The sequence below is a fragment of the Leptopilina boulardi genome, unplaced genomic scaffold (assembly GCF_019393585.1).
Source record: "Leptopilina boulardi isolate dan_hultmark-lab unplaced genomic scaffold, ZJU_Lbou_2.1 LbouV2_229, whole genome shotgun sequence".
Lineage (NCBI taxonomy): Eukaryota > Metazoa > Arthropoda > Insecta > Hymenoptera > Figitidae > Leptopilina > Leptopilina boulardi.
The window spans coordinates 3,015,190-3,030,824 of record NW_026137784.1 but is presented as its reverse complement, the minus strand read 5'-3'; the positions used below and the strand labels follow the sequence as shown (position 1 = coordinate 3,030,824).

General features: G+C 22.8%; 1 protein-coding gene and 1 long non-coding RNA gene across 4 annotated transcripts in view; one reads left to right on the top strand and one right to left on the bottom strand.

Annotated features, from left to right (window-relative positions):
- Window positions 1–15,635, bottom strand: part of LOC127280160 (uncharacterized) — a 118,291-nt gene that overhangs the window by 85,575 nt on the left and 17,081 nt on the right. The window lies entirely within an intron of this gene.
- On the top strand, window positions 1,154–15,398 carry LOC127280150 (long-chain fatty acid transport protein 4). Of its 2 annotated transcripts, XM_051303005.1 has the most exons (13): window positions 1,154–1,233; window positions 1,804–2,076; window positions 5,805–6,163; window positions 9,740–9,890; window positions 10,435–10,672; window positions 11,079–11,313; window positions 11,459–11,660; window positions 11,822–12,014; window positions 12,108–12,248; window positions 12,419–12,556; window positions 12,662–12,819; window positions 12,925–13,078; window positions 13,156–15,398. In XM_051303005.1, exons 2-13 carry the CDS (start codon window positions 1,984–1,986, stop codon window positions 13,308–13,310), a joined length of 2,217 nt encoding a protein of 738 aa, XP_051158962.1. In that variant the 5' UTR covers window positions 1,154–1,233; window positions 1,804–1,983; the 3' UTR covers window positions 13,311–15,398. The 2 variants fall into 2 exon arrangements, with proteins under 2 accessions (XP_051158962.1, XP_051158963.1); XM_051303006.1 differs by lacking the exons at window positions 1,154–1,233; window positions 1,804–2,076 and adding an exon at window positions 2,988–3,257.

Sequence of the window (15,635 nt, the reverse complement as noted above, 5' to 3'; positions counted from 1 at the left end):
GTTATATGAGACATATGAAACCTTCTTATAAACAACCTTGACATATTGAGATCCAAGATTTACATTTTTTCGATTATTTACATTTTATGGAAAAAAAAATTGAGAAAAAGCATAAAACAGGAGATAAACTATAAGAATAATTCAATGATAATTGAATATTTCTAAAAACAAAACGAATAATAAATAAAATTCAACAAGAATTTAGGGTAAAACCTTGACGTTCAAAGTGAAAGTGAAATTATCCCTTTTTTAAACGACAGATATAAATTAACACGTTTATTGAATAAAAAAGAAAAATATTACGATGTATATAAATGAATTATTCGATTTTTGTTATATACACATTTTTCAATGACTAAAAAAGAACTAACATGTATATACATATACTTATATTCTAGCCTTTGAGTGTATCTAATTGCCGAGAAAGTAGGATACGAAGACGAACAATACAAGTTTACTTCAACGTCTCTTCATGCACTAGATATTTTCTGATATGGAAAAATAACACCTATTAAAGAAATTCAGTGACAAAAAGTAAATAGAGACATAATATATAATAAAAAAAATTAAACCTGGAGAAAAGGTTCGAGATAAATTATAATCAAAAGTTTGCAACACTATTAAAAAAAAAAAATTTCATTGTACAAGTCTCGACTGTTTTTTTCTGAATAGCCTTGGCTTAAATTAAAATTATATGAAACTGAAATAAATAATTGTTTACCAAAATAATTAATACAAATATTTATATTTATTGGTAAACAATTTTTTTTAAATTAATAATATAAAATATTGTTTAAAGGAAGAAACTACGATTAAGATTTTACCATCGAGTGATTTTATTTTATTTTCTTGCAAAAATGACTTTAGTATATGACAATCTAAATTTATAAATTAAAAAAAAAATTTCTTTTCCTTTATAAAAAAATGATTTAGTGTGCCAACCTAGACCTGAATGAATGAGATGAATAGTTTGAGAAATATATTTAAGTTAAATATGTGAAAGTATGCTATCATTTGAGGAACAATGTATAAAAGTACAACTTCCTGGTTATATCAATCACAACACATGCCTATCATTAAGTCTAAAACATATATAGAATGCAATGGGTTTGCTAAGTAAAGAACACACAGTTCGAACTGTAAATGGGGGGAGGGCTACACTATGTACCTGACAGGCTTAGCACTCTTGTCGACAGTAAAATTGCTTTAGTTCGTTTCGAGATCTTTTCGCGAGTAGGTATTCCTAATATATGAAAGTTGATATCAAACAAAATATATTTTAAACTCAGATAACTGACAAACAGTTAAACATTTAAAAAAAAAAAAATTTTAATTTAATTTTATTTAGAAAATTTTTTTATCTCAAGCACAATAATGTGAAAGAGAAAAAAAGAATTTCCTAATTATTACTCTTTTTACAATATTAACCTAATATTATTATCCATTAGAAATTATAATATAATATATATATATATATATAATATAATATAATATAATATAATATAATATAATATAATATAATATTTTCTTTAAATTTATTTTATTATTTTATTATTTTAATAATAAATAATATTTAATTTCTACAATTATTAGAAAAAATTAATTATTTTTAATATTAAATTTTTTATATTTATCATTTTAATATTGTTAATTTTTTATTATATTAATAATATTGAAATATAGCTTTAAAAAATGTTTTAGATTTTTAGTTTAGATTTAGTATAATGCAAGCAAAAATATTGTAGTGAGTTAAAAAAAAAACTTGTGTTTTCAAGTGTAATTTAAATAAACATATATTTACAGTTTTTCAGACATCGAGTGTTTGACAAATGAGGAATAATACTTTTACAAAGTGTCTGTGAATTCATGGTTGCGACTTTTTTTTAAAAAATAAAACAAGCCGGTAACATGTGGTAAAAGAAAAAGAATAAAAGTGGAATTAAGTTTTCAGTGACATTGTGCGAGAAAAATAAATTTTTAATAATGCCAGAAGAAACCACAACGGTTAATAATAATATCAGTAATGGAAATATCAAGAATGTGATTATTTCAAATTCAACAAACATCAAGGATCGAGTAAGTCTGCTGTTAATATTTTATATGTCCATGATCGATAAAATATATTGCAAAACTGTCACACGTGAATTTAAGAGCGAATCTAATTTTTTTTCAGATAATTATTTACAAATTGTTCAGATTTTTTTTTTTTTTTTTTTGAATAAAAAAATACAAATTGAAAAATATTATTCTTTTCTTCAAAAATTAGTAGTAAATTTACAATTTGAATTAATCACATTTTTTCTATTTTTGAATTTCTATAGTTTACGAAAAATAAAATTCGAATGAAAAGAATAAAATAAAGTTATAATGCAGCTGAATTTCTAAAGTGTGTAAATAATTCACACTTGATTTTAAAGATTAACAGATACATAAGAAAATGCAACAATGTGAAAGCGTATACAAATTGTAAATTGAGGATAAACCTTACAAAACTTCCTTCTTTAAATAACGATCAATTAGCAAGTTTAACCCTTTTTTATAGTATTTCTTACAAAGAAACTGATAATTTATATTTTTCTTTAAAAAAAAAATTTATTAATACACTAGAACCTCAGTTATTGATTTACAACCAAAAGGTTTCGTGTGTCTCAATAACTAAGGTTCCAGTGTATTATTTTTTAAATGGTTTATTTTTATTACAATTTTTTTTTTTATTATAAAAAGTCAATTATTAATTAATTATTAAACAAAATATTAAAATTAGTTTATAGTAAAGACTGGCACTAAAATCTAAACACTAACATTTTTAAATTCCCTTATTATAAAGAAAAATTTTTAAATAATAATTAAAACGGGCGCAATATTTTTGAGCTTTAAATTTCACTCACATGATAGCAGCACTAAAGTATATTGATCAGGGTAAAAAACGACAAGTCAACAGTATTATTATTACCTTAAGGGTTGCTCAAAAAAAGATTAGAAAATTGTTAAATATTTGTTAAAAAAAATACCAATAATTATTTCATAATAATAATAATAATTCTCAAATAATATAATTTCAAAATAATGAAAGTTTCCTATACTCAAAAGAAATACAATATGCATTATATTTTCAAATAGTAATATAGACATTCTATAGACGAGTTTTTTAGGGTAATTTAGTGTGAGAAAATTTATACACCACGAGGTTCAAACGACTCGTACAAAAATGCATGACCATTACTTTCAAAACCGCTAATTGCGGCCTCTTCTTTCAAGTGAGTTTCCACATTTATCATTTTTCACGTGAAAATTATATTTCTCTACATGTATATAAAATTTTAATCTTGCGAATAAAGTGAAATTATACATCTATTACTATAGCCCTAATGAGAAAGAATTATATTCGTTTTTTTAATTTAAGTTTCCTTAACAAAATTTTTTTGATTATTTTAAAATTAAAATAAAATTTATTATTCATATTTTTAAGTCAACATGTGACAGATTAAATAATTAACTATTCAAAGCACGTAGTTTATGAATAATTTACTTTTAGCTAATTATTTCTTTACAAATTTATTAATGAAATTTAATTTTAATATCGTTATTTTTGTGTAATTAAATTTTTCACTTCGTGCCAAGTCCTTGATAAAATGAAATTAAATTAGGAAATGTGCTTTATGGAAGTATGTACACGCAATCACAATTAGAACAAAATTATGTCTATTACAATTGCGTCAATTACAACCATCAAATTATTGCATTTTCTTCGTGTACCTCGTCATATTAAAGGAGCAAATTTTAATTTATAAAAATTGTTTTTTCTTTAACAGTATAATATTAAATTTTTTTAAAAATTAAATTTAATTTTGCTGTAATTTGACTTCAGAATTTAAAAAATGGTTTCTATAATGAATAGATAAATCATCATTATTGTTTAAAAATTAAAATTTATTTTTGGAGTTCTTTTAATGAATTTCTATTAATAATTAATTTTGTACATTGCTTTCATTTATTTTTATTTTTTTTAAACAAATGAAAGCAGTGCGCAATATTTTAAGAATGCAAATTTTCAATATTGATCAAAAATCGTATGAATTACAAGCCTAACAATATCTTCAAGTTCAACTGGTCATTAAAAGGTCAAAGTATAACTTCCGTTCTTAAACCTAAAATATGTAATGTGATTTAATTATTTGGAGAAAAGAATGCAAAATTTTCAGAATAATTTTGATTTATTTTTTAAATAGATTTTATAATTTTATAAATTATATTTAAAAAATTGTCAATGTATATATGTAAACCAGATAGTTTTTTATATGTATATAGAAACAAGTTTTGCAAGTTTTACAGGTTGAAGAACAAAATTCATGACCTATAACGAATCAGTTGTACTTGTACTGCGATAGTGATGTGAAAATTTTCAGAGGAAGTTCACATTCATTTCCTAGTTTTTGTTAAATAAATAAAAAAAATAATGTTTTTTATATACAGAGGACTTTTATGATTGTGTGAAAAAAATCTATTTTTGTTTTCTTAACAAACTTGTTATTGTCTTAGGATTAAATTTTATTTAGATTAAAATTAAATTAAATTTTCATTGCTTCAATTTGAATTTAATAAATTCAATTGTTTTAATTAACATTTTTGTTCAACTATTAAAAATTTGATTAATAATAAGACAATAACAATTTTTGTTTAAAAAATAAAAGGATTTTTGACATAATTCAATTTTTGTTGTTATGAAGTCAAATTATAACTTTGTTGTAAAAATTAAATTTGTATTTTAAAAAATACGTTCACGTTTTACAGTTTTCTGTAATATCGACCATTTTCATACGCAATTATCGATAAAGTAGTATTTGATTGTACATATATTTTTTATAAATTTGAATGTACGTTCATTTTATAAATAATTTTTTATTTTATTCATATTTACTTCACTTGTATAAATATTAGATTAAAATAATAATTTCAAAATAATTAAAATTTCGATATAAACTTTCTATATTTCAACTAATATACTTATTTACATTATGTTATTTAAATTATTTATTTAATAATTTACTAATTTTTATTAATTTAGCTTTATTAAATTATTTTCTTTTATAAGAAGAATTTATTTAACTTATTAAATTCACGTAAGTTTTCGATATTTTTCTCTTAGTTTACAAAATCTATTCGGAATTTTTTTAATTTAAAAAAAAACCTACACACTTCTAAATAATAAAAATTTTAATTAACGGTAAAATTACGACTGAGAGGGTTTTGAGAATAGCGAATGTACAGTTTAAAAAAAAGTTACTTCAAGTGCATTGCTCATTCATAAACACAAAACAATATTTATGAATAAAGTGATGTATTTTTTTTTTAAATATAAAAATTAATTTCCAATTTTCAAAAAATTACAAATTAGTCTTTTTTAAAAAAAATCTCTATTTTTAAATTTAATAAAAAAAAAATTCATATGTCTTTATTAATAAAAATAATTTATTCAAACTTCAAAAAAAATAAATTCCATTAAAATTTAATTAAAAAATCAAATTAAAAAATTTTAATATGTATAAGAATGCAAAAAAAGAAATACACTTGGACTACCTTTTTTTTAACGAATTACGCTATTTTTAGTTCTGATGAGATCTCATCTGGAATCACTTCTCAGAGAGATAAATCATTCTTGTCTCTCTTCTCCAGACAGTTTACAACTATTTGTGAATGTGCGTGAAACTCTCCCACAATTTTATCAGCTCTGATGCTGATGAATATATATATATATATATTAACAAGTCTCCCGCGCGCGCTGTTATTTCATTTTTTGTTCTCAGGACGTCGAGAGAGGGGAGGTCGATTCAAGAGGGGGCAATCCCCATCAGACGTCGGCGTCGGCGTCGGTCAGGGAGCAAATATCAGCACCTGGTGGGCAGCGCGGCAGCAGCACACGTGGCATTCAACATAGTCGGAGCCAACAACATTGGAGTGCAGTTTGTTGCATTTTTTTTCAACGACTAGTGATGGGCACGCTGCTTTTGGGTGCCGGACTGGCTATTCTTGCAGGACTATATATATATATGGGCCCTCTATTTATTATTCAACTTGTGTTGGTTATTTTAGTTGCATATTTTGTGTCTGGTGGTAGACTAAGGTGGTTCTACGTGGCCTTGAAAACAGCCCCCCGTGACATTAAGTAAGTTCAAAACCTTTAACCTACTAATAGCTTATCGCGATGAGCCTATATCCTTTAAATGTCCTACCACGAAATTCATTTATGTTTTCCCGATAAAACATTGATAAAAATCATTTACATAACACGCTTGAATGAAAAATCAATTTCTTTTATTTTTTACCTTTATATATTTTGTTTTTATTTATTTTCACGTATTAGGTATTTTATTTTATTTATTTAAATAGTACACGGTAAAATATTTTAACTTTTAAAAAATATATTGTTTACGTTTTTTTAAAAATAAATTTAATATTTATTATTTTAATAATCAATCAATTTTAGCGCGGTTAGCAAAATAAAAAATTATAAATAAAATAAATTACTTATTTTACATTTTTTTTTGTATTTTACGATATAAAAAATTAATTAGGAAGTAAAATTTGAAAAGTTATTTTACAAATTTATTGTTTTCAAATAAAAAAAAAATATTCAAATGAATTATTTTTTTTCTAATGTATGTATGTATATCTCTTTTTTTTAAATTGCGAGAATGTTAAAAACTGCATGATAACTACATAATTTAAAAATACTTCGAAATAAAAACGTTAAATAGAATTTAGTTATTGCATAAAGAATTAATTTAAAAATAAATTAGTTTTATTTAACAAAAAAAAAGGGAAACAACAATATATTCTCGTTAAAATCTTTAGAGATTAAAAATTACACATTTCAATCATTCCTAATTTATATTTTTTAATCGTAAACTATGCATTTGAGGATAACTATATTTATAACTTTGACATTAATATTGAAAGTTTAGATAATAAAAAAGGCGATTACGAAAAATATTGTTGAGCAAAGAAAAATGTAATATTGAAAAATTAATTTTTGTAAACTTTCATTATTTGTTAAAAGAAACTGTTTATTTAAAACTTAACATACTTTTTAGTTTTTTTTTGCAATTGATTTTCATTGAAATTGATTACAAATTTATGTGAATGACGTGACAAACTAGTTTTGATACTTGGACTTGAACCTCTGACAATAGTGCACCTCTCGATCTACCTGTATTAACGCGATACTTATATAAATGATTACATTTTTAAAACCTTAATTTACTCTAGTAAAATTTTATAAAATAATTTGCTAATTTATTTTATACAATTTTATTTTTTTTATCCAATTAAAAATTAAAAAAATATGAAAATACTATTAAAAATTATAAAAACTAATTTCTAATAAATGTTATTAATTTTGTAATTGTATTTTATTTTTGTTTTGAGAGTAAAATTAGTACATTAATTAAAAAAAAAATTCTCTGGAATTTTTAGTGACCTTAAAATTTTCCTGTTCGTGACAACAATTATAAATAAATGCTACACATTAGATACAATTGCAAAAGAAGATTATTACTTTCAATGAAAATGGCCCAAAAACGTTAGAACTAATATTTTATAATTCTATAGAAAAAATTATTTTTTTAATATTAAAATTTCAAATTAATAAGTATTTGTATTAGAATTTATATTTATTTTTCGCAATGCCTTTTTTTTATTAAAGAAACTCATATTTTTTGAAAGTGAAAATTTCTTAAAGTAATTTTCTATACAGACTACTTTCTATTTATGATATTAATGTCAATGAACGTGTCAGTTTTCACAAACAAATGATTTTTTAATTTCATATTGATAATATGGAAAAAAGATAATAATAATAATGATAATAAAATTAAATTTTACAGATTAAATATTCTGTAAAACTTAATAATTATTAAAATATTAAATGAAAAAAGAATGATATCACAAAAAAAAAAAAAAAGCAGAAAAAATATAGTCAATATTTATATAGAAATAAAGGTTGTAGGGCGTAAAATTTAAAAGTTAGCGCTCTTTAAATATTGAAGTTTGCAAAGAAACCTCATAGAATACGATTATAGAATATAATTACAGAATTACATATATAGATATAAAATACGAGAGGTCAATAAACTTTTAATATTATTTGAAGATGTGAAACTATATGAAATAGTAAATGCAAAATATTCTAAAGGACTTAAAATGATTCAACAAAACTTTCACACGAATTGAAAAGCTTAATCACTTTTTAAACTTCGTAAAATACAAATGTGAAACAATTGAAATTACAATTGTAAATTGAGGATTGTTATCTATTTGCATCTATTTACACATCTTCAACTATTCAAAATGTTTTTTCAAAAATTATATTGTTTATTATTATTTTTATAAATATAGTAAAATAACTTTTCAAAATTGTCTCGATTATTTTATATTATAAATTAATTGATTAATATTAAAATTATGTTTTTATTATAATAAATTTTAAAGAAAATTAATAAAGTTATTATTTTATAATTTAAAAAACAATTTTAGTATAAATAAAAACGCATATTTTTTATCGCGGGTTTTTTTTCAACATGTCATCAGAAATTATAATTGTAGAGTGTAAAGTTCACTTTGACTATTGAAACCTTCATGTAATTATGAATGAAGTAAAACGAGATGTAGTTTTTTATTGTCATATGAATTTAAAAAAAAAATGTTGGGCAAATTATATTTATTTGTGTTTCTATTTATAAAGCACAACACTTCATAATCAAACACTTCCGATTGCAATAGCTTATTATTTTTCCAAGAGGAAATGAAGTCAAGTTTCACAGTAGCATATTGACATTAATTATTTGCTAACTATAAAATGGAACTTTGTATATTACGTTCAATCTTAAGTTTGGAAAATAATTATTTATGTGTATTTTTTTTCTAACAATAAATCAAATTCATTTGTATTTTCATTTAAATATTTAAATACGATTTACATATGAATGTAAATATTTATGACGTTTAAATATTTAACATTTACAAAAAGTGGGATGCAAAAGTAAATGAAAAAAAAAACAAAAACTTTCAATCATAATAACGATATTGCAGATACACGTGGTTTTTTTTTCATTTATTTGCTTTCTTTTTTATCTTTTCTGTTTTTCCTTCAAACTTATATTTTATATGTATGAAAGATTAGAACATCTTCAAGCGAGCGAATAACGGAATTTCTCTCAGTAGGTTGAGAGAGTGATTTCTAGTACAATTCCGTATTCCTTACTTCAATATGATTGAGGGAAAGAAAGAGAGAGCAAAACTCGTTTCTCTTCTTTTCCTCTTACATACTCTAAATCAAGAAAACTCGCGTATTATCAATAATAAAGTAAATCCGCATCTCTAGAGAAATATTTCTTACTAAATCAATTTAAGATAAATCCTGTCAAAAAAGTTCTTTTTTCCAATTTACAGAAATGATAAGATTAGATATTTTAGTAAATTTTATGAGAAATTAATCTAAAATATCTTAATCAACAAAAAATTAATTGATAAGAAAGTTTAGTTCTTTCTACAGATATATTTTTTAATTTTTAGTTTATTATTTAGTTTATTATTATATTAATTAATATTTGATTTATTGTTAAATAAATTTTTAGAAAATGATGAAAGAAAAGGTTTTTTTTTTTGGAAATGTTTTTTCTTTCTTTCTTTACATTTTATGCGAAATTTAATACGTTAAGTAACTATCATATTTTTTTTTCAGAGCTGTTAGCCGATACGTGAAACTTCTTTGGTTAATTCGTGGACATGAGAAAAAAAATCGAAGTGTAGCTGATGTTTTTCGTCAAAATGTAGAGCGTCATCCTAATAAAGTGTGTTTGATATTTGAAGATCAAGAATGGACATTTCAACAAGTAAATATACTTTTCTTTAATAATAAATAAAATTTACAAAACTTTACAATATATATATTTTTTTAAATTAAAATCAAATAATTTTTTTAATTAAATTACCAAAATAAAAAAAATCTAATGTTAATTAATTACTTCTGTGAGTGTTCAGTAAAAATTTATGCAGAACTTGTATTACTTTATTTGTTCAAGATAAACTCTCTCATATTTGTTTAAGATTCAATGTTAATTTTAAAGTAAAGAAACATTTCCAAATTTCCTTTCATCATTAGAAGTAAATGTTGACATTATCATCAGAGATAATTTGCCAATTTTATTAACACGTGCTTATTTAATTTTTTCGAGAAATATGTAGTATATTAAATTTTTCATATAGTGAAATAATAATTATTATTTTTGATATATATATTTTTTGTACATTTTTCTGTATTTAATATTTAATTACTTTCCTTATAATAAAAATAATAATTATTATTTTTTTATTATTAATTGTTTAGAATTTTAATTATGTGTATATTACTGAATAATTTTTTTTATTAAATTTCAGGTGGAGGACTTTAGTAATAAAGTAGCATCGACATTTAAAAATCATGGATATCGAAAAGGTGACACGGTGGCGTTATTTTTGGAAAATCGGCCAGAATATGTAGGAATTTGGCTTGGACTTAGTAAACTTGGAGTAATAACACCGTTGATAAATACAAATTTAAGAAAAGTTTCTCTTTTACACAGCATCAATACTGCAAAATGTCAAGCTTTAATCTATGGTTCAGATTTGGCAGATGGTAAGAAAAGATGATTTTTAATAATTAATCTCTACTAAACTTTAATTATATTGTACGACAATTTTAAAATTATAGTAATGCAGAAAATTAAAACCTATAAATATTTCACATTTTTTTTTTTTTTTTATAAGATAATTTTGGACTTGGATATATAATTTTATCATAAAATTAAACCCTCTACATAATTCTGGCCTAAATTCACTTAGAAGATCTAATAAACGATTAAGTCACGCAATGTTTCAAGTAACATTTAAGAAATTTTAAAAAGACGAATTAAATTTATTTTTAAAAATTGCTTTAGAAAATAATTATTAGTTAACGATTTTTATAATTTTTAAATTAATCGAGTATTAATATGATAATTTTTGGGAAAAATTATAAAATTTATTTATTTTTTATTTTGCAGCTGTTACGGATATTGCATCCTCTTTAGATGCAAAACTTGCTCTCTATAGATTTGATGAAAAACCAGGATTACAATCAAATGGTTTGAAAGAAAAAGATCTCACTGCCTTTTTAGCAGATGCACCTACAGTCCCTCCAGTTATTCAAGATAAAGGGTGCTATCATGATAAAATTTTGTATATTTATACCAGTGGTACAACTGGACTTCCTAAAGCAGCTGTTATTACAAATTCAAGGTATAATTATGAATATCAATTATTATGATCGAAAAGTTTTTTTTTTTTTTAATTTTCAACTTACAAGAATTTTTATTTAAATTTTAATATTTTGTGAGACTGAGGTTATTTTAAGAATTTTTAAATTTATGAATTATATTTTCAGGTTTATATTTATCGCGAGTGCTATTCATTATTTAGTGGATTTTCGAAGTTCTGATAGATTTTATACACCATTACCTCTATATCACACTGCGGGTGGTATTATGTCCATCGGACAATCTCTTTTGCATGGAGGAACTACCGTAATTAGAAAAAAATTTTCAGCCAGTGCTTACTTCAGTGATTGTGTGAAATATAAATGCACGGTGAGAATATTTTTTTAATTAAAATATACACGGAATTATTTCATTTATATATAAAAAAAAAACAAATATTTATATATATTTCTAATTGATTTAATTATTGCTTTAATTGACTAATTCTAATTGATAGATTTTAATTAATTGAATTGGTTTTTTTTATACAGGTAACTCAATACATTGGTGAAATGTGTCGTTATATTTTGGCAGTTCCTTCAAAACCAGAAGAAACACAACATCAAATTCGTACAATTTTTGGAAATGGCTTAAGACCCCAAATATGGCGAGAATTTGTTGATCGTTTTCATATTCCACAAGTTGCCGAATTTTACGGTGCTACCGAGGGTAACGCTAATATAGGTAAGAGAAGAATTTTAATCCTCATTTTTAATTTTATTTATTTAATTAAAAAAAATTTTAATAAATTAATTTTTTTAATTTTTTAAATTACAGTAAATGTGGACAATACTGTTGGTGCAATTGGTTTTGTGTCTCGAATAATACCAGCTGTTTATCCTATTTCTATCATTAAAGTAGATGCCGATGGAGAGCCCATAAGAAATTCAAAAGGACTTTGTCAAGTTTGCAAGCCAAGTAGGTTTATAAAATGAATCATATTGAGTTTAAAAAAAAAGAAAAATTGAACAATAATAAAGTTCCATTCTTAAAGGGAAATTTTTAATTAAAAAAATTTCTAATATTTTAATATTTACTTTATCAATCATTTATAAATGGATTTTAACAATTATTTTTTTTTTCAATAGACGAACCAGGTGTGTTCATTGGAAAAATCATTCCAAATAATCCATCCCGAGCGTTTCTAGGATATGTGGACCAAAAAGCATCTGAGAGTAAAATAGTTCGTGATGTATTCACAAAAGGAGATTCTGCATTTTTATCAGGTTAGTGAATTTTTTTAATAATAATTAATAATAATAAAATATTTAAATTAATAATTATTAATAAAATGCACATTATATGATTAAAAATGTCAATTTTAATTACAGGTGATATTATCGAAGCGGATGAATTTGGTTACTTATTTTTCAAAGATAGAACTGGAGATACATTCCGATGGAAAGGGGAAAATGTATCGACGTCAGAAATTGAGGGAATTGTCAGCAATCACGTTAATTACAGAGATTGTATTGTTTATGGTGTCGAGGTAAGTGAAATTATAAAAAAAATAACATTTTAAACTGGACTTCGATTTTTAGAATTATTTATTGCTAAACGATAAATGTTGTTAAAAACGAAATTGTTTATTTAGATTCGAGGAGCAGAAGGCCGAGCTGGAATGGCCGCCATTTACGATGAAAATGGAAGTTTAGACATAAAACGTCTGTCTTCTGACATTAAAGAACATTTACCAAGTTACGCAAGACCACAATTTATTAGAATATTAACAAAGATTGATTTAACAGGTATTTATTTTTAAATATCAAAATAGTTTCAAAATTTATTTCATATTTTCTAAAAAAAAATCTTATAAATTTTCTAGGAACATTTAAATTGAAAAAGAAGGACCTACAAGAGGAGGGTTATGACATCAAGAGGATAAAAGACAAAATTTATTACTTAGATCCAAAGGAAGGTTATCAATTAGTAACACCAGAAATTTTCGATTTGATTCAACAGGGCAAAATTCGATTTTGATTTTAAAAACATTTTTTCGAATAATACTGAATTGAGAAAATATTTTTAACGCAGAATTATCGAAATTCCACGAATTCAAAAATTTTCTCAATTATACAATGCAAAAACTGTGAAAAGTTATGCATCAATTATAAATGAAACATCAATATATAGAATAGAAAAGGGATCAACGCGCGAAAACAATTATATTAAAATATTATTTCTCAAGACTTTTAATTCCACATTATGCTTCATCACTAATTTCATCGTCAATATGGGCAAAAGCTTTCCAGTAAAGTGGAGCTCAAGATAATTAGGCGTTTTTCAAATTAAAACAATGTTTCAAAGAAAAGCCTATATACATAGAGAAAATACAAATATAACTCTTGAATGAAATTTAAAGACTGCTTCAATCCTATATTATGAATATAGAAACAAAAAAGACAAAAGAGAAGATATGCCTGAGAATTGCCCTTTTTTAAAATCTTCCACAAGAAGTTAAAATTATATCAAATTTTAACATAAGGAAGAACAATAAAACTTTGTAAATACGAATGTGCTTTATATACTATTTCGAATTTGAAAAATGTGAGCAAAAGGTTTAATCCAATAAATATATTTGAAAGTAATTAAGAAATTAGCAATTAAACAAAAAATAAAACAATTAATTAAACATAATGTAATATTTTAAAAAAAGTTACTGAAAAAACTAAAATACTGAAAATATCAAAATTTTTTAAGCTATTGCGTCCATATTTCTGAAATGAATCTCAACTATAGAAATTTTACAATAGTAGCATTTTTTTCTATCGTTAAAACTCTAGTGGAAAAAACTTTTTGCAAACAATTTTCTATGAAATAAATTAGTGTAAATATGTAAAACTACAATGCTTTGAAGATGGTGGCTGGAGATACCTCGTACCTATCGCGCAATAACTAATTTTAATATATTATTACAGATATAATATATTGTGCATAATAATATATTATCATAGGGTTTCTGGTCACATCAAGACAGACTTTTTAATTAAATTTTGTTCTAAAAATTAAAAAAAAAATAGTTATTACAATTTACTTGTATAAAATAGATCCTTACTTTTTTTTGGTGCAAATGTTAAATCAAAAATTATTTATTATATGAAACAAAAATTAATTATTCTTTTATACAAAAAATGAATTAAATTAGAAGCAAGAGGACTTTTAAAATTTTTTGTATCAAATCGCAAAGCATACAATTTTGATACCTAAGAAAAGTTCGTTTTTTAAATAACTATTTTATATTTTCGAATTTAGATTATAAGACTTTAGTTTTAAATTTTATTTAAATTAAACATTTTAATAGATTTAATTTTATATTTATAAAGTAATTTAAAAAAATGCATATTATATTTCATACTTTGCACTTGTTTATAAAAGTTCTACTTCATGACAAATAATATATTTATATAGTGATTAATATAAAAAGAAATATTGTTTTAGGTTGAGGTGCAATTGCAAAAGGTACAATAGACTTAATAGATGAGAGTCAGTTGATAGATAGAAAAATAGTGAAAAATATTTCTAATAAACTTTATAGAATTCTTATGAATTCTAAATTCAATTTTATAGAAGAACTTTCTGCATTTCCCATGATAAAATATTTCAAAATAAATTATAAATAACATTTTAAATTTTCAATTTAAAAAAATATCTCCGACTAAAACAAAATTTTGTGAATTTTAAATAGTGATGTTAATTCTAATTTTTAGGCTCAACGAATTAGTAATTTAAAAAGAAATAAAGATTGTTGCACAAAGCCAGCGTGAAAACTGATATATTAGGTGCGTACGTGTGTTTTTTAGGTAAAATTTTGTGATGCAAATGTTTTTTTTATCAATTAGTATTTAATATATACTAAAACGTGATCCACTTCTTTTATTATTATATAATTAAAATATCATTAAGTAATTTGAATCATTATAATGTCTCAAAGTCCAAATGAATGAAAGAAAAAATTGTCTCTTAAATAAATATTTTTCTTTTGGAAAAATGTATTTTTCTTTTAATTTTGAAAAAAAATATATTTGTTAATTATTATAAATGAAGAAAATAAATCATGTTCGTTTTATATATATTGATAAAAAAAATTAAAATAAGCTAGGTAATTATTTAAAACAAAATTAACGTACAACAATATTTGAATAATAAAATATACGATTTAGATCTTGTTATTTGTTGTCGTTTAAAAATAAATTTTACTATTTTTTAATATTGTTAAATTTATTATGCGCCTTTTTAAATATTACTATTTCTTTAATTGTTTTTTGAAAAATCGATTTTTTTTAATTTCATCATTATAATGAATAA